This window comes from Eurosta solidaginis, chromosome 2 (assembly GCF_040869045.1).
Source record: "Eurosta solidaginis isolate ZX-2024a chromosome 2, ASM4086904v1, whole genome shotgun sequence".
Taxonomy (NCBI): domain Eukaryota; kingdom Metazoa; phylum Arthropoda; class Insecta; order Diptera; family Tephritidae; genus Eurosta; species Eurosta solidaginis.
The window spans coordinates 246702794-246729226 of record NC_090320.1 but is presented as its reverse complement, the minus strand read 5'-3'; the positions used below and the strand labels follow the sequence as shown (position 1 = coordinate 246729226).

General features: G+C 38.2%; 1 protein-coding gene across 1 annotated transcript in view; it reads left to right on the top strand.

Annotated features, from left to right (window-relative positions):
• Positions 1 to 26063, top strand: part of LOC137240790 (uncharacterized) — a 105436-nt gene extending 79373 nt beyond the window's left edge. Inside the window, exons 2-6 of the mRNA XM_067767532.1 lie at positions 18724 to 19084; positions 19262 to 19473; positions 19604 to 19859; positions 22571 to 23169; positions 23281 to 26063. Of these exons, the coding sequence (XP_067623633.1) occupies positions 18724 to 19084; positions 19262 to 19473; positions 19604 to 19859; positions 22571 to 23169; positions 23281 to 23549 (1697 nt within the window). The 3' untranslated portion in view covers positions 23550 to 26063. The remainder of the gene's footprint in view (positions 1 to 18723; positions 19085 to 19261; positions 19474 to 19603; positions 19860 to 22570; positions 23170 to 23280) is intronic.
• Positions 26064 to 26433: the final 370 nt, after the last annotated feature.

Below are 26433 nucleotides of genomic sequence, written 5' to 3'. Positions count from 1 at the left end.
AATTTTTAGCTCAAATAAAATTTCATTGAACCACTTTCTATAACTTTTAGTTATTAATAAAACACATATTTGGCTTGTAAGTTAAAAAAAAAAACAGTTAAGGAAGGCTAAGTTCGGGTGTAACCGAACATTACATACTCAGCTGAGAGCTTTGGAGACAAAAAAGGGAAAATCACCATGTAGGAAAGTGAACCGAGGGAAACCCTGGAATGTGTTTGTATGACATGGGTATCAAATGGAAGGTATTAATGAGTATTTTAAGAAGGAGTAGGTCATAGTCCTATGGGTGGACGCCATTTAGGGATATGGCCATAAAGGTGGACCAGGGCTGACTCTAGAATGCGTTTGAATGATATGGGTATCAAATGAAATGGGTTAATGATTATTTAAAAGGGTGTGGGCCTTAGTTTTAAAGGTGGACGCCTTTTCGAAATATTACAATAAAGGTGGACCAGGGGTGACTCTAGAATTTGTTTGTACGATATAGGTATCAAATTAAAGGTGGTAATGAGTATTTTGAAAGGGAGGGATCCTTAGTTTTATAGGTGGACGCCTTTTCGAGATATCGCCATAAAGGTGGGCTAGGGATGACTCTAGAATGCGTTTGAATGATATGGGTATCAAATGAAATGGGTTAATGATTATTTAAAAGGGTGTGGGCCTTAGTTTTAAAGGTGGACGCCTTTTCGAAATATTACAATAAAGGTGGACCAGGGGTGACTCTAGAATTTGTTTGTACGATATGGGTGTCAAATGAAAGGTGTTAATGTGTATTTCAACAGGGAGTAGGTCTTAGTTCTATAGGTGGACGCCTTTTCGAGATATCGCCATAAAGGTGGACCTGGGGTGACTCTAGAATGAGTTTGTACGATATGGGTATCAAACGAAAGGTGTTAATGAGTATTTTGAAAGGGAGTGGGCCTTAGTTCTATAGGTAGACGCCTTTTCGAGATATCGCCATAAAGGTGGACCAGAGGTGACTCCAGAATGTTTTTGTACGATATGGGTATCAAATGAAAGGTATTAATGAGGGTTTTAAAATGGAGTAGCCCTTAAGTTTATACGTGAAGGCGTTTTCGAGATATCGATCAAAATGTGGACCAGGGTGACCCAGAAAATCATCTGTCGGGTACCGCTAATTTTTTTATATATGTAATACCACGAACAGTATTCCTGCCAAGATTTCAAAGGTTTTTTATTTCGCTCTGCATAACTTTTTCATTTCATTCTACTTAATATGGTAGGTGTCACACCCATTTTACAAAGTTTTTTTCTAAAGTTAAATTTTGCGTCAATAAACCAATCCAAATACCATGCTTCATCCCTTTTTTCGTATTTGGTATAGAATTATGGCATTTTTTTCGTTTTTGGTAATTTTCGAATCGAAAAAGTGGGCGTGGTGATAGTCGGATTTCAGCCATTTTTTATACCAATACAAAGTGAGTTCAGATAAGTACGTGAACGGAGTTTAGTAAAGATATATCGATTTTTGCTCAAGTTATCGTTTTAATGGCCGAGCGGAAGGACAGACGGTCGACTGTGTATAAAAACTGGGCGTGACTTCAAACCGATTTCGCCCTTTTTCACAGAAATAAGTTATTGTCCCAGAATCTAATCCCCTACCAAATTTCACAAGGATTTGTAAGTTTTTGTTCAACTTATGGCATTAAAAGTATCCTAGACAAATTAAATTGAAAAGGGCGGAGCCACGCCCATTTTGAAATTTTCTTTTATTTTTGCATTTTGTTGCACCATATCATTACTGGAGTTGAATGTTGACATAATTTACTTATATACTGTAAAGATATTAAATTTTTTGTTAAAATTTGACTTTAAAACAATTTTTTTTTTTAAGTGGGCGTGGTCGTTCTCCGATTTTGCTAATTTTTATTATGCATACATATAGTAATAGGAGTAACGTTCCTGCCAAATTTCATCATGATATCTTCAACGAATGCCAAATTACAGCTTGCAAAATTTTAAATTACCTTCTTTTAAAAGTGGGCGGTGCCACGCCCATTGTCCAAAATTTTACTAATTTTCTATTTTGCGTCATAAGTTCAACTCATCTACCAAATTTCGTCGCTTTATCGGTCTTTTGTAATGAATTATCGCACTTTTTCGATTTTTCGAAATTTTCGATATCGAAAAAGTGGGCGTGGTTATAGTCCGATATTGTTCATTTTAAATAGCGATATAAGATGAGTGCTCAGGAACCTACATATCAAATTTCATCAAGATACCTCAAAATTTGCTCAAGTTATCGTGTTAACGGACAGACGGACGGGCGGACATGGCTCAATCAAATTTTTTTTCGATCCTGATGATTTTGATATATGGAAGTCTATATCTATCTCGATTCCTTTATACCTGTACAACCAACCGTTATCCAATCAAAGTTAATATACGCTGTGTGCTCTGCTCAACTGAGTATAAAAACATGTAAAATTTTACGATGAATTTTGAAGCACCTTGTTATTGTGACACCAAAACCGGACATTTGAGTTTTATAAGAGTATTGCCATTTAAAAGAAACAATACGTATATCGAGTTTGGTAGTTATTGATTACGTGATTACTCAGATACAGCCGTTTATCATAAGTGGGCAGTGCCACGCTATCTTATCAAAATCATTAGTTTATCTTATTTAATGCTTAAATACGTCATTATAAGACAAGTCTCATTTTATTTTTGTTATTTTTTACTAAAAACATTTTGTTTTTTCTAAAAATTTTCGATTTTGAAGCACCTTGTATCTGCAACACTCTGAGCTTTCACACAATAAAACCTAAAATAATTAGCTTTCATCTGCATTTTAAATTTTTAAAATATCTTCATTGGTTCCAAAGTTATGATTTTTGCAAAGACTAAACTCAAAAGGCGCCATGCGCTAAAAAAAATAGCCCTTAGCCGAACCAACACCAACGACGCGATCCACAGTAATTCCGCGCAGAACAGCTGTTTGTGTAGTTACGAAATTTTAGTAAATTTGTCAGGATTGTGTGTTGTCAAGATTTCGTTTTGCCATTATTGTGTATAGTTGGGTTTCTGAAAATTATCGAGATTATGTATTGTTGGAACTACATACGAATGTCGGGATTATGAAGTGCATCCATCGGCAGGATACCAAATTCGACAAGCCATTTCTCATGACCCTATCAGTATCAATATCAAGCGTCTTCGGTGGATATATCTCAAAGCATGTAGCGTATAAATTTCGGAATGTTAAGAAAAGTATACCACAAGGTGTACAAAAAGTTTTCTAGGACCTATGTCAATTGCTGATTCTAGATCTGACAGCTTTATCACACCTTATAGCTGGAGTCTTAGCCTGGCAAGTCCAGGGCATGAGTACAAAACGTGATCGATCGTTTCCTTCTCCAACCCGCACTTCCTATATCTGCTATCACTGACCAAGGCTAATTTAAAGGCATGTGACGTCAGAAAGCAGTGGCCAGTCAGAATACTCGTCTTGAGTCTACAGTCCGAATCTTTTTAATGATAAAAGCAACTTTGTTTGCCTTGGTTGTTGTAAGACATAAACATAATCTTCGACACTTTATATCCCTGCGCTTGCATCCACGCCTTTCCCGCTTGGTCGATCATGTGAACCTCTCGCCTTCTCTTAATCATGTCCAATCTAATTGGGACTTTTACGGAGTAAGCTTCAAGGGAGGCGCCCTTTTTAGCTACTCATCCGCTTTTTCATTCCCATCTACTCCCATATGCCCTGGAAGCCAATATAGATGTTTACTCTTCCCTGTTCCGTCTCTTTCAAGGGATTGCTTACACTATAACACACTTTTAGTTGCTGTGCTATGCGAGATTATTTCCTTAATTGCTGCTTGGCTATCAATATAAAATTTAACACGTCTGAAATTTAAGCCTTTTTCTTCCAGTGTTTCTACTGCTTTGGTTTCGACTACTACTTCCGCCTGAAAAACGTTACAGTGATCTGGCAGCTTGTAGCATCTCTTTATTTCCGGATCAGCAGACCCTACTCCTTCCACTACATTAGAACCATTTTGCTAAGAAAGTAAAAATTGTTTGTGAAATTCACGACCAAAGTACATTTTCATACGAGTTTGTGCTCCAGTTGACCTTCAACTGGTCAGTTGGTCAAATGAATTTTAAGATAGTAGAATAATTGCAACTGAAATGCACAAACAAACAAGAACACGCGAGCATATACTAAATGTAAATGAGCTTCATAAACTTGTTGGCTGTGGTCAGGGGTGAGCATGATTGACCTTTGTCTTGCATACGCGAACGACAGCATAGAAAATAGTGCAAGTACTAAAATGGAATTAAAAAAAAAAGAAGGTAGGAAACTTATCTTCGAAAAAGTTTAAAAACGCCAACCAAAAATATCTCGCCCACAGCAACCTCAAAAGAAGCATTTGCTTGATTCTTCTAAAATAATTGGCCACCAACAAGCAACAAGGCAAATGTCAAGCATTAGTCAGATGAGTTGGTGAGAGGGCAAGTGTCAAAAGCGTGCTTCGGCAACTACAACTCATTGCATGTGTCACTGCAATTAGGTGAATCTGTTTTTAGGCAGATGGAACTGCTCTTGCTTGCATAGCTACTCCTTCAACAAAAACAACAAAAAACAAGTAAGGAAGGCTAAGTTCGGGTATAACCGAACATTACATACTCAGCTGAGAGCTTTGGGGACAAAATAAGGGAAAATCACCATTTAGCAAAATGAACCTAGGGTAACCCTGGACTGTGTTTGTATGACGTGTGTATCAAATGAAAGGTGTTAATGATTATTTAAAACGTAGTGGGCCTTAGTTCTATAGGTGGACGCCTTTTCAAAATATCGCAATAAGGGTGGACCAGGGGTGACTCTAGAATGTGTTTGTACGATATGGGTATCAAATTAAAAGTATTAATGAGGGTTTTAAAAGGGAGTAGCCCTTTGTTGTATATGTGAAAGCGTTTTCGAGATATCGACCAAAATGTGGACCAGGGTAACACAGAACATCTTCTGTCGGGTACCGCTAATTTATTTATATATGTCATACAACGAACAATATTTCTGCCAAGATTCCAAGGGCTTTTGATTTCGCCCTGCAGAACTTTTTCATTTTCTTCTACTTAATATGGTAGGTGTCACACCCATTTTACAACGTTTTTTTCTAAAGTTATATTTTACGTCAATAAACCAATCTAATTACCATGTTTCATCTCTTTTTCATATTTGGTACAGAATTATGGCACTTTTTTCATTTTTCGAAATTTTCGATATCGGAAAATAGGCGTGGTCATAGTCGGATTTCGACCATATTTTATACCAAGATAAAGTGAGTTCAGATAAGTACGTGAACTATGTTTAGTTAAGATATATCGTTTTTTGCGCAAGTTATCGTGTTAGCGGCCGAGCGGAGGACAGACGGTCGACTGTGTATAAAAACTGGGCGTGGCTTCAACCGATTTCGCCCATTTTCACAGAAAACAGTTATCGTCATATAACATATGCCCTACCAAATTTTACAAGGAATGGTAAATTGTTGTTCGACTTATGGTATTAAAAGTATTCTAGACGAATTAAATGAAAAAGGGCGGATTTACGCCCATTTTGAAATTTTCTATTATCTTTGTATTTTGTTGCGCCATTTCATTACTGGAGTCGAATGTTGACATAATTCACTTTTATACTGTAAAGATATTAAATTTTTTGTTAAAACTTGACTTCGCTAATTTTTATTTAGCACACATATAGTAATAGAAGTAACTGCCAAAATACAGCTTGCAAAACTTTTAAATTACCTTCTTTTAAAAGTGGGTGGTGCTACGCCCATTGTCCAAAATTTTTCTAATTTTCAATTTTGCGTCATAAGGTCAACGCACCTACCAAATTTCATCGCTTTATCCGTCTTTGGTAATGAATTATCGCACTTTTTCCGTTTTTCGAAATTTTCGATATCGAAAAAATGGGGGTGGTTGTAGTCCGATTTCGTTCATTTGAAATAGCGATCTGAGATGAGCGCCCAGGAACCTACATACCAAATTTCATCAAGATACCTCAAAATTTACTCAAGTCATCGTGTTTACAGACGCACGGACAGACGGACGGACGGACGGACATGGCTAAATGAATTTCTTTTTTCACCCAGATCATTTTGATATATAGAAGTCTATATCTATCTCGATTAGTTTATGCCGTTACGGATTACCGTTATGCGAACAAAGTTAATATACTCTGTGAGCTCTTCTCAGCTGAGTATGAAAAAACACATTGTAATTTTCCTAATGCTCATTTCGCTGCCACTTGCATTTGTAGCTAATCAAACATACTCTGCTTTTTTTGTTGTTTTCGTTGTTAATAATTTCGTATACAGTCCAAAGAATTGGGTTAATACACTCCCGCTTGGTGGCTTTCGAGTAGCGAGAACAAGTTCGAAATTAGACGTGCTTAGAATGCTTATCGTGGTTATTGGAAATAACAGCTGTAACAGCTACAGTAATCACCATGAACAACAACAACAATATAAGTCAGATCCAATACCAGTGGCACCAATATAAAGCATTGGCAATAAATGTAGTTTGAGTTGTGAACAGACGGCATTAAAAGCTATGATTGTTATGCCGTTTTCACTTTTCTTATTGAATTTTTGCGCTTCGTCGCTTTTTGACTGACGTTTGGCTAATAGCTATTTTGAGTGGCGTGTTTGGGGGTTTGACTTTTACAGAAATAATGATTGTTAGATGGTTGGTTTATTGCTGTGTTAACGACATACTAACATATGTACATAGTTATGTTTATTAATGTGTGTTTAATATTGTGGTAACTACTACTCTATTCTAAACCGGAAAATCATACTATTGGAAATAGTTTTTTGAGAGGGAGGCCAAAAAGCAAACGGAGATGGAGGTGGAAAGGGAGGCCGTGAAGGAAATGGGCACAGAGATCGAGATCTAGGAGGAGACTGGGACGGAGATGGACAGGAAGACCGAGAAAGGAATGGGGACGGAGGTAGACAGGGAGACCGAGAAAGAAACGTGGCCGGAGAAGGAAAGGTAAACCGAGAGGGACATGGGGACGGATAAAAACACGGAGACCGAGACGGAAACGGGAACAGAAATGGAGAGGGACAAAGAGAAGGAACCGGGTCCGAAATGGAGGGGATAAAGAAAAGGAACCGGAACGGAGATGGAGATGGAGGCCGAGAAGGAACCAGGACGGAGATGGAGGCCCAGAAGGGAAAAGGTACGGAGATAAAGAGGGATATCAAGAAGGAAAAAGCAACGGAGATGAAGAAGGAGAACAAGAAGGAAACGGGACGGAAAAGGAGAGGGATAAAGAAAAGGAATCGGGACGGAGATAAAGCGAGAAGCCGAGAAGGAAAAGGGTAAGGAGGCCAAGAAGGAAAGACCAAGAAGGAAAAGGGAATGGTTATGAAACAGGAGAACGAGAGAAAAACGGGGACGGAGATGAAGATGAAGAAGGTGAAGGAGACGGAGACAGACGTAGATGAAAACGAAGACGAAAAGGAGGAAGAAGATGAAGACGAACACGAAGACGAAGACAAAGACGGGGATTAAAGCCGATAATGAGGCGACGATGAAGGCGAAGACGAAGACTGCGGTGGATACCTAGGCCGAGACAGAGACGGAAGGTAAGACAGAGATTAAGACCATAAAAGATATAGAGACGAAAATTGAGAAGGGGATTGAGATTAAAAAGAAAACGGGGACGAAAGTAGGAAGAGATGGACTGAGCAGGAGATGAAAGTAGAGAGTGATCTAGGGATCTATACGGAAAGAAGAGGGGCACTATAAAAGATACGAAGATGGAAAACAAGATCGAGATTGAGAATGAGACGGGGACGAAGACCAAGACGAAGACCGTGATCGAAAAGAACTCGGGGATGACGACGAAGATAAAGCCGATGAAATGAAAACGTAGACAAAAACAAAGACGAATACGAAGCGGAGAGAGAGACGAAGACTGATAAAGAGACGTATAAAAGTAAGAACAGTTCAGCTAATTCAAAAATTATGAGAAGGATTTTGCAATACATTAAACCGATTTTTATTGCATTTGCCAAGTAATTCGCTGTGGTATTCGATTTGTGATGGAAATGCAACTACGCCGCCAAGTACTAGCGTTGACGCCCGTCTCGTCACGATCAACATCAAAGCAAGGATCTTACCTGGTTTGATTTACCATAAAAGAAGCGTAAGAGCGCTGCTCTCATCCTGTCAGCGTGCTGCGGCAATGAAGACGGTTTCCTTCCAGTTATTATTGTACATGATGTCGCCAACTATCGTACGCTACCTTCTGTAACAAGGTAAAGCATTTACCTTCCCAACGTGAGTAACCCAGCCCGATTCTCCTGGAAAAGTTTAAGCTAACCAAGAGTCCCCTTTTTATGCCGCAACCTGCGTTAATCAGCAAAGTTATCATGTAGCGAAGCAGACTACTTTCCAGAAAGAATAAAAATGAAGACGAATGGTAAGAGTGCGAAGAGCTTCATATGCTGGTTACTAAAAGTAGTGCTCGACAATGTTACCGGCCGATAATAAAAGGCTTTCCCACGGAAGAAAACTTTTTAAAGTACAAAACTGGCGATTTTCTTACTGACAACCAGAGACTAATATAGTAACGAAAGGAATGCTTCCCCTTAACCATGGAAACTTTGTTCTACCTCTCGACTATGACGAAAAAGATCAATATCCCATAAAAAAAGCTAGAAACAACTCTAATACGCAATGTGGTTGAACGAGTGCGAAATCCAAAAGAGGGCCAATGATAACAAAAGGCATCATGATGCATCATCTCTTTACCGACTTCAATGCCGGTTTTGGCAGCGCAAAAAGAGTATTTTTCCCAAATTGCGATTCCTAAAAAATTAGTTGAGCATCACCATCAGCTTCGAAAGGACAGAGAACGACCTCTTTAAGACAAAATTTGGAGCTTCATAAGTTTTCTCACGATCTTGTATAAATTCCTACTTCCAAAAACGTGATTTTCATCTATGTATAAAAATGTGATAACAAGAAGTAAGTTTATTTTTAATTCAGAATTTGAATACTTGTTTAGCTTAAAGCGGTTTCACAGTCTTAGGTTTCTTTTTCTTATCAAATTGGAGATATTTGTTTATAAAAACGGTGTCCAAAACTTGTCTTTTCACTATCATGACCCGCCTTAACTTAACTTGTAATATACAAATCCCAGTAAAGATTTTTATTTACTTTCAACTTGGGGGGCCTTGAAACTCAAACACATCAACACTAAAAGCATAGACTTCTAGCGACATAATTTTATGGGAGCACAAAAGTTATACAATTTCGCATTCTTACCTTTTTTTGCATTTGAGAAAACCTCCAAAAAATTCTTGTGAGACTTCTTACCGCGATTGACCAGTAATTGCTTTAAACGAGGCTACATATCTAGCTCTTGGAACAAGATCAAGCTTACTTTTATTCCAGAAGCTGGTAAGGGCTCACACGAAGCACGTAAGGACTTCAGACCATGAACTCTCCTAAACACATTAAAGCGGCTTAAACACGCGTTAGGATTCCTCGCGGGCACTGTCGGCATCACAGCATGCGCATTGTAAGGGCCGGTCAACGGAAACGGCTCTACATTCGATTGTAAATCAAATAGAGAAGTCCCTGGTGCAAAATAACTAGATCTTGACGCCATTCTTCACATTGTAGCAGCGTTTAATAATGTCTTGCCCAGGGCTATTGGTTACCTTGGGAGACAAGAGGGCTCTAATTGAAATCATTAACAAACTTCTGTGGAACAGAATTGTCGCAGCATGGTGGGAAGGGGTTACAACAGAGAGGAAGGTATGTAGAGGTACGCTATAGAGAGTGTTTTATCTCCTCCAATCTGGGTTGTAGTAATAAACGAGCTTCTGGTGGAAGTTAGAATGGAATGGCTGGCGAAAGGTGCCCAAAGCTGATGGCCTAGCAATCATTGTCAGAAGTAAATCTCTATACACCCTGTGCGATATTTAGCAGTGCTAACTAGCCCACATAGGCTTAGTCATGCAGCTGACTGGGAATCAACACTGGAAAAACGAAGCTGAATATTTAGGCGAGGAGACACATGATCTCTGCTTTCAGAACACCCTCGATTAGGGGGTTAAGTATCTGGGATTTATATAGGGCAAGAAACTGTGCTGGGAAGCAATGTGAAGGATAGCGCTAGGAAGGGCTCCGCTGTCTTATATTGCTGCAAGGGGCCATCGGTAAGAGCTGGGGCCTCTCATCAAGGGTAGTTCAATGGCAGTCAGTCAATCTAGTGGTGAGTACTTAGCACGACGTTCATTACAAAAATATTAGCGTCAGTGCAACATTCAGCGCTGGTTGGTATCAGCGGCGCTCTCAAAATAACACCTACCTTGGCATTGAATGGCATGTTAAACAAACATCCGATAGATATTGCTCGAGATACTCCCCAAATTTAAGTTGCCTGAACACTACAGCGTTTTCCAAGCAAAGCTTACCTCAATTAAGGAGGTGGTGGGAGCGATGCTGTTCATTGGTACTTCGGTTAGGGGATTCAACAACTCCGGCAGCCAAGTGGCAGTTAAAGTCCCCAGTTTAACTAGGTGTCGTGATATCACTGTAGCGTCTCCATGGCGGAGGCTAGCGCAATTAGGGATGCGGTGGAGGAGATGCTGTCCAGTGGTACTACGATTAGAGAATTCAACAACTCCGACAGTCAAATGGCAATTAAAGTCCTCAGTTTAACCAGGTTGCGATCGAGTCTGGAAAGGGAATACCTGACCTCGCTTGCGATTGCGCCGAAAAAACAATATGCCTGACAACTATAAAGTGGGCCTCCCAAGGAACATGGGTAAAATTTAATCGAATAAAAAAGGCTGTAGGGAACACGGCGATTTCCTGACCATCAGGGCAGACTACCTCTTGAAGGGTAGCGAAATCCTTTCGGCCAGAAGTTTATAGCAAGCGGTCTGCGCAAATCATTGAGTTCATCAATTCTCATTTATCAATGGTAATTGCGATTTTGTCGAGTCACTGTCTAAAGGAGGCCATGCGATACGTCTCAACATATTAGAAAACCTCTTTTGTTACAGCTGCATGGAGCATAACGAGGTACAATCATTGAAACACTTGTTGTTGTTGTTGCTGTGGCGATAAGGACACTCCCCGGAGACCTTGGGGAGTGTTATCGATGTTGATGTCCTTTAACGGATGCAGATCCGGTACCCTTCGGTAACAAGCACCATAAAGGTACTTGCCCAAACATCTCGAGGAAGATTTAGTACGACCACATGACATTTTCTAGGCCATGCCGCCCTCCCACCCCAAAAATCCATCAGGAGTTGGGGGTCGCTAGGCTGTTAATTGAACAGGATTCGCCACGGATAGGTGAGGTTGACAATTGGGTTTGTGAAGCTATATATTGCGCTGGCAACCCCTTGAGAGGGTTGCGCTAGACAACCCCTTGAATCGATTTGTATTTTAGTCACCTCTTACGACAGACATACCTACTGCGTGTATATTCTAAGCCCACTAGTCCGCTGGGGTGATCGAGACTATTCAAGAGAACCTGCACGGCTTTTCATGCTTGACTGTCCAGCTTTTTTCAGAGCTATGCGAAAGTATTTCGGTCTCTGCTCACAAGGATCTCCGGAGGACTGATCGACTTTTCAGATCAGTCTTTTTCGATTCTTATAATTTGAAGAATCTTTTTCAATTTGTTTACTGGGTTGTATAGCAAAAAAATTTTGCAACTCATGCGAACGCTTATTTCACAGCTTGAAATTTTGTGTGCAACTTGAGTTGCAACTATTTGACGTTTATTTGATTGTCATTGCGTGTATGAATGTGATGATGTCTGATGCTTTTCATGCAGTTGGAAAAGCCATTTCAAATGTTGCGCCGCCAACGTGCGTGTGATACAAGTTTTCGGATTTAATGCTACAACATCAACGTTTGTATGTTCGTGGAGTGATATATTTTTTAAAGCCGCAGGCAATTTGTAAATTTGTTACACTTTAAATAAGTTTTTTCTATTTTCGTCATTCATCCAGTATTCGGCAGTTAATAAAAAAACACGACCATATATATGTAAAATGTGTACTATCTTAGCTGGAGACTGTACCTGAACTGATTTAAGTATGAACAGGTGGAGATTAGTTGCAGAGCTTCTTTTTAGAAAAAGATAAGATAATTAGCAACCCTTCAAATCTTAAGACATCGTCGTAGTTAATAACTACCGATATTGTTGTTTAGTTTGGCTCACTTGGATTGCATGAAGGGCTGTTGTTTTAGGATATAGAATAACTGTGAGAACTAATAATTGCTGCATAGCCACGATAAAGTTTCACAGTAGTAAAGTTTTCGCAGTACACAGAGATGTATCGCAGGGACTTTTATTAGACAGTACCGGAAAATCCCAATCAGCTACGGTTCTTCACTTCAAGACAGCACAGTCTCGCTACGATGCCGGAGATAGTGCCTGGCACTTTTTTGCTTGACATTTTCTGAGTATATTTGAGAAGCCAGAGGAGCTCCACATTCACCTCGACTCCTAAATCAATCAGAGCCCTTTCGATGGCAGAAGCTAAGACATTTTTGAACTCACCCGCGATGTTTAGGAAGGCATCCAGAGCAAATTCTTTTGTTCTAGGAACCCCTCTTTAAACTTTACAATTGAGTGAACAGCCGTTTCCGTTTATCTGCCTTTACAATAGGCATGCCAGGAAGCCTACATTAACCCCTAGAAATCCTTTCCCGTAGGTACAGATCAATCAAGCGCTCCATCGCTTTGTTTGAAAAACTAATATCAAGTCACCAGCTATCTAAAAACTCACTTGACTACAAACAGATTTATTTCATCATTATGATGCACAATAAAAACCCAACGGTAGCTTAAAACATCTGCTTGTGAGATTTGTCTACCTGTGTGAAAACTTGCGGCGGTGGCATCAAAATTATTTAGTTTTTTTGTTTATCTACAAGTTTTGCAATATTCCCGAGGGAGTAATTAAAATGTTGGTATTACGATGCAACCTAAAACATTCGACAAAGAAGACACACAAATATACAGAAAGCTTACAAATATAGGCAACGACTTCAACGGCGCCAATTCCCACTGTCCCAAAACCGTCGGCAAATAACAACAACAACAACCAACACCACGACTGCTACACCCTGTTTTCATTTGGGACCAAAATCCGTCGAAAAAAGCACCAAATCTCAAAAAATGGACCAAATTTTTTTAGTTTTCATTGGCTTACAAACAATTCGGCAAATCACAAATGTGTCGAATTCGTTGTAAAATCTTTGTTGTTGTTGTTGTTGTTATTGGTGGTGGTATTTTTGTAGCGACAAGGACACTCCCGAAGGCGTTGCGGAGTCTGACCGATGTTGATGGTCCTTTGCCGGATGCAGATCTGGTAAGTTCCGGTACCAAGCCCCACCATCTCGGGAACGGTTTGTTATGACCACATGCGACCTTGTAGGCCAACCCGCCCTCACACCACCTAGATCCATGAGGAGTTCGGGGTCGCCATAGCCTCGGCTGTTAAAGAAACAGGCTTCGCCACGGATAGGTGAGGTTGACAATTGGATTTGGAGAAGCTATATATTGCGCTGGCAACCTGAAAGGGTTGCGCTACAAAACCCCTTGAATTTGATATTTCAGTCGCCTCCTACGACAGGCATACCTACCGCGGGTATATTCTAACCACCAAACCCGCTGTGAACTTGCAAAATCTTTAATTTCACGTTATAATAAAGTACAAAGTCACACACAGCTTCATTTAAAAAAAGCCTTATATAAATAGTTTTTTTACGAAAAACCTGAGAGGAAAACCCGTGCCGTAAGCAAAAGTATTCTCTTTTATTTACATAAAAAACTTAGTTTAAAACAAAATTTCTCCCGAGCTACAACCATGCATAATTTTTATAAAATCAGTCTAAAAGAATTGTTTCTAATAGCTGGATGTTCTCAATTTTTTTTTTTTTTTTAATTCTTTACTCTTCCATTTACCAGTGCCCTCTCACACTTCATTTTTCCATCTATATCCTATTTTAAATGTACACATGTCCCATATAATTTATGTTAGAGAAAAATGTCTATTTCAAAACTCACATTTATTGAATCTAGCGAAAGTCCTCAGATTTCCCATTGAAAAGTCTTAAAAGTTTGAAGTGTGTAGTAATGGTCAAAATTCCATTTGACTACGTACGAGAAATTGGTTATTATTATCAATGTTACTGTTAAAGTTTCTGGGGTTCTACTCTCCAATGGAAATAATTTGGCACAAAACGTTTATATCACGTCTACGTTGAGCATTTGTAAAGTAATCGCTTTCCAAAATATTTCGGCCTTACTTTCAATAAAAATATTACTTGGGTTGAGATACTTGGTTCTCTAAATCATTTACATTGTCATTTTTTAAATATCCAATATTTTTATATAATCATTATACCCAAAATTACTCAAAAGGAATAATATCAGCAGACTAACTTTTTCTGATTGAACTCTTTAGTGCAGGCCGGAAATATATAGAAACTTTTAATTATGTAACTGATATTGAAGTTGGAAGTTGTATAGCTGAAATGCCAATAACTTTCAGACACAAAAATAGAAAATATAGCCTATCGTAGCGTGAGAAGATTATTATTATTATTATTCCTAAATTAAATAAAAATTTAAAAATCTATATCCCAAACGAAAAGTAACAATTTCAAAATTTTTACATAAGATTTCTTGGTAAAAATTTTTAAGGGTCACTTTTTGTTTTGTTTCACAAACAAATATAAAACCAATTAGTCTCATGTTTTGATTTAGTTTTCAATTCAAGAATGTCGTCATGAATGAACAACTACGTCAAATTTCTTTAAGATGCGCGTACATTTGCAAAAACTTTCTTTAAGCTAAAACAGTGACAAAAATCTATCACGAAAAGTGTTTGATAACCGATTGAAATATCTAGCCACTAAGGAAGATCTTCTGATTGGCCGCTTTTTTCATCAACAATTAAAGAAAATTGGTTTGCTTCAAGATCCAACAATTTTCTAAACTATCTGCTAGGTGAAGTGTCCTTGTTCTGCTACATTTTAATGACAGTAATTTTTTTGTAAGAAATCCATTGAGGTAAATTGTAAATTACGAGCTGGACCCGTGCGCATCTTGCGCAACAAATATAGAAGTATCTTATCAAATTTCAACCGAAATCAGCTGTTCTATCAATCAATTAAAACTTACAGCTTGCGCTGCCATCTGGCGTATGGTAGCACCTGCCTGTAATGCAGTGCAAATATTCACAATATCGCCATAGTACAAAACATATTTCTTTGTGTGCTCACAATCGTTTATTTTTAACAAATTATTTTAAAAAAATATAGCTAAACAAAAACACTACCACCAAAATTGCCCAAAGCTCGCTAATAGCCCGAATCTCCATCTTTGCAACAAAAACTTTATAGGTTTGGATTCCAAATAAGAGCGAAAAAGGGACCCGTACATAAAAACAGCAATTAGAAATAATATATATGATGATGCTATTAGGGTTAATGAAGATGTGGAAAATTTTGTCGGCAGCGTTGAACATTTTTTCCTCGGTAAAAGAACAAAAGTACCAACAGCCTAAAAAGACCAAAATTGAAAAAAGGAGTATTCCAAATGAGGTTGGAAATTACCATTTTTTGTCCAAATGTACGAAAATGGCAACCGTGACCAACACTCAAAACTAAGCAATGATGCGACATTTTGCGCATGCGTTCCAACACCGCTGGGAGTACAAAGTCATTCAAGTTGTACTTACTTTATGTATGTATGTAGATATGTTTTTTTAGGCATTTCAAAGTCAGAATAACAAATAAGAATAACAGCGACAGCTGCAGTAAAACAGACAACGAAGAAGAAGAAGAACTACATTTTTTCAGCATCCGTTTGCAAGTGGTAAGTAAAATGTTGCAACTGGCAGAGCATGAACTTGCTTTTGTACGTAAACTTGTAGTGTGTGGCATCATAGAACAACAACAACCGTAGTGCTTGTTTCTGGCAAAGCGGGTGGCGGTAGAATCAGTTGTTGGCAGATGAAAGTTTACCATATCTAGCACACCTACATTTGCTGTTCATTCAATTGTTTGTTGATTAGTGCGGTGAAGTGTAGATTGTAGTCGTTAAGTGCAGCCGTTGCTGCGTCAGAATGATTCCTGATTTCTGTAACTTTCGCATGCAACAAATTACAACAAGAGTGACAACTAGTTGTTACATTGTGAATACAGAGTAACTAACATTTTATTTTTACATATTTTTTACACTTGGTGTGTATTTAGGCTTCTGGTGGATTTTAGTGCATGTTGGCAAGGCGTAACCGCTTAAACGGTTAAGTGCCACTTAAGTAAGTAAGTAAACATCTAAGCTCACAGTTTGGGGGAATCCAGAATATAAGCCTAAGCCAAGTGTTAACTTAAGCGTAGGCTTTGAAAGTGGTATGCTACATATATGGGGAACTCAGAATGTAAGCGTAAGGGTAGTTATAACACTGTAGCGCAATGCGGGACCAATTTACCTGGTAGAGTTCAAATGAGCGAAATCAGTGCATGTCATCAATTTGTTATCGAATTGTTTACGGTTTGTTATCAATGATTTATTTTCGTTATCGACATGTTATCGATTAATACCCATTTGCAGAACGACAATTTATATTTCTTTTCTGCTAGTGCGATGTCATCAATTTTGTTATCGAAGTGTTTACGGTTTGATATCAATTATTTATTTTCGTTATCGACATGTTATCGATTTAGAACCATTTGCAGAGCAGGAAGTTATATTTGCCTTTCTGCTACTGAGCCTTATTGTCAAAGTATTACACATTTGCTATAGAGAAGAAAGCATATGAATGAGTTACCCATTTTTTATCGACAAGCTATCTTTTTTTTTATCAACGAGTAATCGATTTTCTTTTCACAAATTTTACTATTTGCGCTCAAAAAATTATCGATATGTTGTCGAAAAGTTATGTATTTAGTAACCAAGAACTAACGATTATTTATAGAAAATTTATAGATATATTATCTCAAAGCTATCGATTATTTCTCGAAAAGTTATCGATTTGTTATACAAAAGTTATAGACTATTTTTTTTGAAAAGTCATTGGTGCATTATCACAAAGTTATCGTTTATTTATAAATTTTTATTTGAAATTATTGATTTGTTATCGAGAAGTTATCGATTTGATATCGAAACGTTAGCTATTTCTTATTGGAGTATTTGTTATCATCGGATTATCGATTTTTTATCGACGACTCATGGGTTTGTTATTAAATAGATATCAATAAAGTTTCAATATAAAATCGATGACACATCTGTAAAACCTCCTGCAACAAGCCAACAAGAAGCCGATGACTCGGCGATAAGAAGCCGATAGCTTCTTCTTCTTGTTGCAGTGCTTCTGCCCATCAAAAGGTTCGACCAATCACAAAATTTCGTCAATATCATCTAACGGCAGTACTATAAAGAACGTGCAGTATTAATAGGGCTGGACCCAGAGAGACATGAGTTTTAAAGGCTGACAGGCCTTCAGCCTCTTATAGTGTGCTTCTTTTAAGTTTGGCGACCATATCGAAGACGCGTAGCACACAAGCCAATTGCTTTAGGAGTTATCTATGAGCGTTTCTTTGGCTTTGACCCGGTTGGGACTTGAACTTTTTGCTACGGCTCTTAATGAGCGTCATACCCAGTATTTTAGGGTGTAGGACATTTTCATTTTCTACCTTGTAAATAACGTCGAAAAGGACCTGGTCGGTGAAATTGCCAAGTTATGCGAGGTGAAAAGACTAGAGAGATAGCTTTTGATTTTACACCATGGCTCATGAATGGAAGAGCGAGTCAAGTAACCCCACTGGCGTGCCTCTCAAAATTGTCGTCATCAGATCGGATCCTGCAACTGCTCCATACTCTGCTGTTTCGGGGAGTTTTTGAATCTAACCCCGGTCCACCGAAGTAGCTTTGTCCGTTTTCCGAACGTACAGTAACACTGCACACCACTGGTTAGGTTTGGAGAAAGAGTTATAAGAAAATTTAAGAGAAACCAAAGTATTTCTATAAAGCTTTAAACGGCAGGGTGCAGGTTCTGCCCTAGTACATCCGGTAGGTTGCGCTTTATCACTCCCACTCCTTTCTAGCAGCACTGCTGCCCAGAAAGCCACAACGAGTACACCCTGTTACCCAACCCTTAACTACTACTATCTATGTAGCATATGTGGTTGCAATGCGGGGTACCGCCCTGCCTTTTTCTTCCCTCCACTTTCCAGCACCAGCACGCAAATAGTTCAGGGAAACAGACTCCTAGTCTTTGTTGCAATGTGCCACCGTTTGTCAATATGTAATATATACGCTTGCGTCATTTGCCCAATACAGTTCCTGTTGCGGGCGTAGCCACTTTCCTATATGTTCTGGACGCAGGAAGACGCAATCGCCCGCTTCTCACTCTCAGAGTGAAGACGTGTTACCCCCCGAACTTCAGTATACTGCAATTAAACTTAAGCGCGTTAACTGGGATGATTACGAAGATAGTTGTCTTCGTGGAACAGCAAAATACTTGGCACTTTAAACTGCGTTTAATGTAATGCTATTTTAAAAATTTTTAATATCTATCTAAGCCATCAATTCAGTATAATCATATAAATGTAAACTAGCTATTACACTGATTACCAACAACAAAAAAATTAATAAACTAAATTTTTTCTGTTTTCGTTTCATTCTAATTACAGAGATACGCAGCGTTTCTGGTGAACCCAATTACAAATCTGTTAATCTAACTTGGGAAGTAGAATTTGTGCCCTCCGTCGATATAACAACAACAACAACAGCGACCGATATAGATGCTATCACAAATAGCAGCGCTGAAGTGGAACCGCCAAAAGCGTTTCAAATTTTCTTTTGTGAATTACAATCATTTGGACCGCATCGTTGTCGCTCTAAATTAGTTAACCAAACTCAACAGCTGGAACAAAACGGTTATGATGACAACGATAATGTTGGTAACAATGGTAGTTACAATAGTAACAGTAACGGCAGCAGCATTACTAACAAAAACAACAATCATAACGAAATTAAGCAAATGAAAAGCAGGTAAGTGTTAACTCATGTAACAATAAATGGGTTATAGCCAAGGACAAGCGAAAAAGCATAAAAAAAATAAATAATAAATTTAAAAAAAATAAAATAAATATAATTTATTTTATAACGTACTTATATCTCTGCCTAATTTCAATCTACCATAACAATTTATCAAATTTCTATAATCAGCCGTCAGATACGTCCTTATGCTGTTCAAATCGATAATCTTCGTATGGCGACCAAATACAGCTTCCACATACGCCCGCAGGCAAAGCGTAGAAATATGAAAATTACTGGACGTTCTGAGTTATTTGGCAATGAAATCGATGATGATGCGAGCACCATGAAGAAGGGTGTACCACTGGATGGTGGTCAGACCATCATTATACCAACGAAAGGATGTAAGCATTGATGAAGATTTTGTAGTGATTTGAAGCGCTAGTTAGTGAAATGGCAAATTATAGAGATTTGTTAAACAATTTTTCTTTTTGTTTTTTTTTCTTCTTCTTCTTTTATAACATCTCTTTTTAGTTACTGCACAAGCTACCAAATGCTTGCCACAAGCTTCAGAAATTGAAGTGGAGACTGGTCCTTATTTTGGTGGCAAAATTGTTGTTGATGGCGGTAATTGCGGTTTGAAGGGTAATCAAGACGATCCAATCGATCGTTATACAATGCGTATCGATCATAAAATGTGTGGCAGTTTGGTGAAGCCAGACACGAATACGGTTGAGACGTTTATAACGGTGCAGGAGAATATGGGCATTTATACGCACAGCACAAGAAGGTGATTATGAAAGAAGGAATATTTGGGTATTTAAGAATAACTATTCGCAGGCCAGATAACTTAAGCTCCTTTTCACGAGTCAAATCTCTGTATTTGTTTACCTAAATTTGCCTAAACTTCTTTACGAGCAACTTAAGGGTATAGCGAAATTTAATAAACAGGACACTGGCAAACTTCCCCCACCTTTCTGCGGCTTGAAGGGATTTTCTAGCTAGTATGACCATCATGAGCCTCATTCTTCTATAATCACCCCCTTTTTGTCGTATGTTCTCATTACTTTGCTTCTCTCTCCTTCCCTGTCTAACCCTCCTATCCCTCTGTTTCGTCTTTTCCCCTCCGTTTCCCACTCCCCTTACTCGTGTGACCTTCCGCACTTTTTCCTTCTTTTTTAGCGCAAAGGGGACTCCACGAAGGTTTTGGATCATTTGCCTAATTTTGATCTAATATGTTTATCTAAGAGCTCTTTTAAAATATCAGTCCGACCATTTTGGGAACGATTTGAAATCAATACATTCAGCCTTCTAGGTGATGACGTCTCCTTCCGTGATGAAATTTGGGTAGCCAGAGCCCCACCTTCTAAAGAAACAGAACTCGTAATGGCTAGGTGAGATTGGCAATAGTTTAAGAAGCCATGAACTAGAACCCCTTCCCCCCCCCCCTTTCCCCTTTCTTTTCTCTGTAGTCGTACTCGTACTGCTCCCAATCCTCCTTTTTCCTCCCCTTAACTTACCTAATAAACTCATTCCTCATTCTGTTGCGCTCTCTTTCTACCCTCCATTATTCTTTTTTCACTCCTTTGATTTATCCTTTTATCTCTTTCCTTATCTGCCTCCTTCTTTTGAGCCCCTCTTCCCGCTACTCTCCAACTACAATTTCCTCTTTTATTCCCTTGCTAGCTCCCTGCTCAAAATCTTAACCCTTTACTATTTCCTTTTCCGTTTTATTCTTCTGCCCTTTCTCCTTGGTCGCAGTCTTTCCCTATCTTTCTTTTTCATCCCTCTCCCATTCCTTTTCTACCCCACGCTATCCTTCTGTTTGTCCTTTTCAACTCATTTTTTCTCTCCACTTAACTTTTTGCTCCTCCTCCATCCTCTTTTGCATCGCATTTCTGTGTCAGTCTTCAAGTCTCTCTATATTTCTCTCTCTTCTTCCACTATCCTTATGCTCGACTGTACCCGGTTGACATCTTGAGTAAAATGGCCGCAGTCTGGATGGCAGTATGGCTTCAAGATATGCTATATAAGCTAGTGAACCACGATCACTAAAGCATTCTGCCGGAATATATCTCTTGCTGGATAGACTACTGCGCGCGCACTTCCGCTCCTGTTGTCCTAAAGCCCAAAATTTAGGCTCTCGTTTATAGCAAAGTCTGCTAAGCGAGGGTCACTGCAATAAAAATTGCGTCTTATGGAATGCTATTTGTCGCTGAAACCATTAGCGAATTTAGTATAAACTAAGATAGTCAGGCGACAATTAAAGTGCAAAGCTCTGCCTCCATGGGGGCGAGGGCTCTGATGGATTGCTTAAATTCACTCCTTGCAGTGGCGTCTAACTATTTTTGATAGAAACTGTCTCGGGGATCTCTTGGACCGGGCAGGCACTGGCAAACTGAACATGCCTGCCAATATAACATTGTTGAAGTGAGTTGTTGTTTAAATGGGCAGCTGCCACCTAACCTTATCTTACTATCGCTATCCATTCTTGTATGTTTTCCTTCCTCTTTCTGCTCCACTTACCTTCTCTTTTCTTCGTTTCTTTCATCTCCCACGCCTTTTCAATCCCTTCCCACCTCTTTTTCCGTTAGCACAACAAGCTGCTACTACCAAAAAGAACAGTATTCAACCGCAAAAACCTCGGCGATATCTGTTAATATCCTAAGCCATCAAAGAGTTGTTTGCGGTTAATCCATAAGGCCCCTGCTTTCCAATTACTGACTTATTTACTTTTCCAGCCCTTTCCGCCGATCGTTCTCAAACTCTTTTCGCTCTTTATATCTATTCCCAGATAATTTGTACTAAGAGTGCCTGGAAACACGCCATGAGTTTGAGAGGTAAGGAACCCGTCCTAGCCCACAATTGTGAACTCCTGCAACTCAAAATGCAGACGGTCCATCTCGTCAAGACGGTATGCACATTAATTGTATACACCACCCCTTTGTGACATTCTTGAAACCTTTGGAAGTGTTTACGAAAACACCTAATATCCACTTCTTGTATTGCAAGATTTTCTCAATATTTCAAACTAACCTATGAGGTTTCAATCTCTACCCATGAGTGAACACGTGCTGTGAAACACTCTTTCCTCCATGTTTGAGATTCAAAGCTATTAGCCTCTGAAGGGTTTGGAGCAGCAACACGATTCACCCACCAAAGATTATCGTGAGCTATTTTATGACAGTTCTATCGAAAGAAGGCTGGGAATATGCGATCTGGATTAGGCAATTGAAACTTGGAAAAAGTGTTTACCGGCTACACAACTTTTTTATTTTTCACCAACTCTGTGACAACTGTTCCTATGTCGGAATTTACGATACCTCCATATCATCTCCGGATGAAAAATTTGCGTCCATGGATGATTAAGAACCTCTTAACTAATAGTTGTTTATACCAAATAATTTTCCATATCGGCCTGTTAACTATGGTGCCTCTGAAAACGATGAGTTGTAAATCAAATTTTGTTCTCTCTCTCCTTCACATACCCCACTCTCTTAGGTTCGTCGTAGTGTGCAGCTTTCAATCGGGTATGCAAACAGTGCGCGCAAGCTTCACAGTACCTGGTAGTGATGGTGTAGCCTCCGCAGTAGAGAATGATCCATTTGAACCAGATGATCGTTTGGGTCGTGAGCAGCGCTTTATGCGATTTGTGGATAAGAGCGCACTTATTTTAAAAGAGCATACACCATTGGAGCCAGCGTCGCCAGCAGCACGTACGCAATTACAAGATTCAGACGAGAGTTTAGCGTTGGTAGAGGAGATAACTGATACATTTAATGAGAGCAGCGCAAGTAGTACAACCAAAGAGAACAACAATTTAGAGCACAGTGATGTTCCAAATAGCGTAGTCTTGTTGGAGGACATTGTGCCTGGTGTAAATGAGCAAGGCATCAAACATGAAAATGATGTTTTAAAGCTGCAAGTACTCGATGAGAAATTGGAAAATGAAATGCGGCTGATGACAACGCGTGGAGCGAACTATGCGAAACTGATTCGAGAACATGAAGAAGCAAATTTACTAGTGGATGAAGCTAACTCTAGAAATTTGTTAGATATGGAGCGATTATATCACATGCGCAGCGCTGGTGAGGGACGAGGTGAATGAAGTTTTAATCATTTAATTTATATCATGGAAAAATTGTTTAAATATTTTTTTTTTACAAAAAATTATCTATTTCCTTTCTTTGTTTTCTTCCTTCCTTCCTCAGGTTTCACTACTTCATTGGAACAAATTTCATCAAACGCCGGCAGCGTTATCATCACTGTCGTGTTATCTGTGATCGTTTTAAGCGTTTTTATATTGGTTGTAATAAGAGAGGCTCGTCGACAGCGCTACATACGTAGTAACATTAAAATGCAACAACTACAATCAACACATTCGTCTTCGCCAATGTCGGTGACCACACAAAAGTTAACGCCAGGAAAAAGAACACTGCCGCGTGCTTTGCAGCAGCAAAGTGCTCAAGGCAGTTTGTAAGCACATTAGGGTGGGCCCATTTAAAATATTTCTTATTTTAAAGTTTAATTTCGGATAAGTACTAAGTTGTAGTGTAAGTTTGAGATTAATGTAGTTTTAGCCTCGTAGCCACCATTTTATAATTCATTTCGCTAAAATAGCACTAACTGCGATTTAGGGATTAATGAAGCTCCAGCTATGCTCACTTGTCTTGTTAAATTGGCTAACGAGACAAAAAGGGTAGATTCTCATTTAAAAAGAAAAACATTACAATCTAATTAAAGATGACTGAGCATAGGTAAGAAAAAGAAATTTTATGAAGAAATAAGAATGCATAAAATGAAGTGTCCGATTTTTAAAGTTGAAGTTTTTGTTCTGAAAGTGATATCTAATTTAAAATTCTTTATGTTTTAAAAGTAGCTTGTTGCTGGTGCTAAGACGACATAGATACTCTCCGAAGGCTTTTTCCGGGCATAGCTTCGATATAGATCTGGTACTTTCCAATAGCTAGGTAAGGTACCAGCCCGAATATCTCAGAAACAAAGTGATATGATCACGATGAACGTTCCAGGTCATTCCAATCCGCCTAGTTACGGGAGAAACTAGGCGTCGTCAGATCATTTCAAAAACTGCGCCACCAAATAAAAACGATACAAAGATAATTTCAGATTAATTTCAGATCGGGAATTTTTTGAAATCATGTTGTCTTGTGTTGGGCCTGCTAGTATAGTATCGAGGTGACTGCAGGATCAATCCGCGACTATTCCGGGTTTACTGTAGAACTTTTAAGGAGTAATTTTTTAATTTTATTTGCTTCTTTGTATATCCAATTTTCTCTAGAAACAACAATAACCACTTTTGATAAAATTTTGAACACGTTTAAGCCGTTTTCACTACTTAAACAGATGAACAAATAAATACATATAACATGAAAATAACTCACGAAAAACCCCCCGCTAATCTTTGAATAATGCTGAAATAATCGCATTGTAACGCTAAATAGACCCGAAAATATGGGTAAATAGTCGCGAAAAAAACCACAAATGAATGAGAATCAAAAATACACATTATAAATGACAAACAAACATCACATCGAACGTGTTATCCAAAACCCTTAAAAAAAACAAAAAAAGAACAAAACGAGCACAAAAACGCAAAATCAAAATCTAGATGAACATATTACAATCACTGACCAAAATTTAACGAGTGCGTTTTATGAATACACACGAACTGACCACCCGCTAGACAAACAAGACACACCTGAACGAGAGATTCCCCCATTTGTATTCCAAGCTCTGTTGGCTTTGTGCTTCAGTGACCTAAAGGGACAGTTCGGTACAATGAAATACCATAAGAGTTTACGATAGAACTAAATTGAACGCTGAAGAAGGCACAAGATCGAAATCGGGTTGTCTCCAAACCAAAACTAACAAGGGATGACGGAAAATAGATCCAAAAGGATTTTACCCCTTAAAAAAATACTTGGCGAGCTTCTCTTCCCACTTGCGTCGAGCTACTTTTTATTTTTTCCTACAAATTGGCAGAACGGGACCTAAATTTTTTATGCCGACTTCGAAGGACATCTGCAATGCAAATGCACTTTCAAACAGAAGCTTTTCATGCCAGAATTTATTTCCGACACGCTCCGGAGTTATCGGTGATTATAAAAAAGCAGCAAAAAATGTTATTAGTTTTAATTTATGACGATTAAAATAATAATTATAGTTTGTTTGCCCTTTTGAAAAAGCGGATATTGAATATAATTTCGGATAAATACTCCTTACCACACAAGTATTTTTCAGTATACAAATTTAAAATTGAGACAGTTTTTCTATCTAACTTGCTGAATTGAGATTCCGGTGTCGGTGTTTTAACACAAACAAAGAAGAACAACTTTTATTTATGTAGTTTAATGTTTTGAGGAAGAAAACAGCTGTTTCGAGGTTTTTTTGTTGGACACAACATTTTAAGGGCAAAAACTTAGTCATGAGAAATGAGTAAAGAAAATCAAATTTAACAAAAGGGCACCCTAATGTAAGTGTAGCGTTTTGGTAAAAGAAAATTTACCAACTTTTAGCTAAGTTTTAGATAAGGAATAAATCGTACTTAAATACTCATATGAATAAAATTAGGCATATTTATACTTAATAAATATTTAAGCATTTTATATTTTATTTAATTAATTTTTTTACTCGATTTCTGGCTCGAATTCGAGCGCAGGGCCTATAACAATTATTTTAAAACTATTTTTTTTCTACAATTGCATTTTAATTTGGAATAGAAGGTATAAATAATATTTCTATTAAAAAAAAAAAAATAATCATTATTATAAAAGTTATTGTGAAAGCCTTTGAGCTCGAATTCGACCCAGCCATCTTTTACCAATAGGCTGATAAAAACAAAAAAACAAAAAACAATTGTAAATTTGTTTCCTTAAATAACACAATTTAATATTTTGACGGTTTAAATGGTTTTAAAATTAAAAAAAAGAAGCTTATTGCAGCTTTTTATAACTGAAACCATGCAAACCAAAAACGTTTTTGAAAAAAATCTATTATTTTGAGTTCTCTAAAAGTTTTTCAGTATGCAGCTTTCTACCCAATTTTTTTTTTTTTTTTTTTTTTTTCATTCATGTCTTTATTAAGTCCGTTGCTAAAGACCTTACTGACTAGATTTACAATATTATTATAAATTAACTTAAAACTAATTAGGAATGAAACAAGGAATAGTTGTATTTGCTCGCTAGTAAGACTCAATCAGTAACTAAAACAAAGGTCTTGACATCGTTAAGTCAAGATATAGATTAAACTTTTCAAGCCCTCTAACGATGAGTTGGGCAGTGAATTATACCAGGGATAATGTCGAGGTTAAACATTAAGTTTTGAACAAAACATCTAACTTTGAT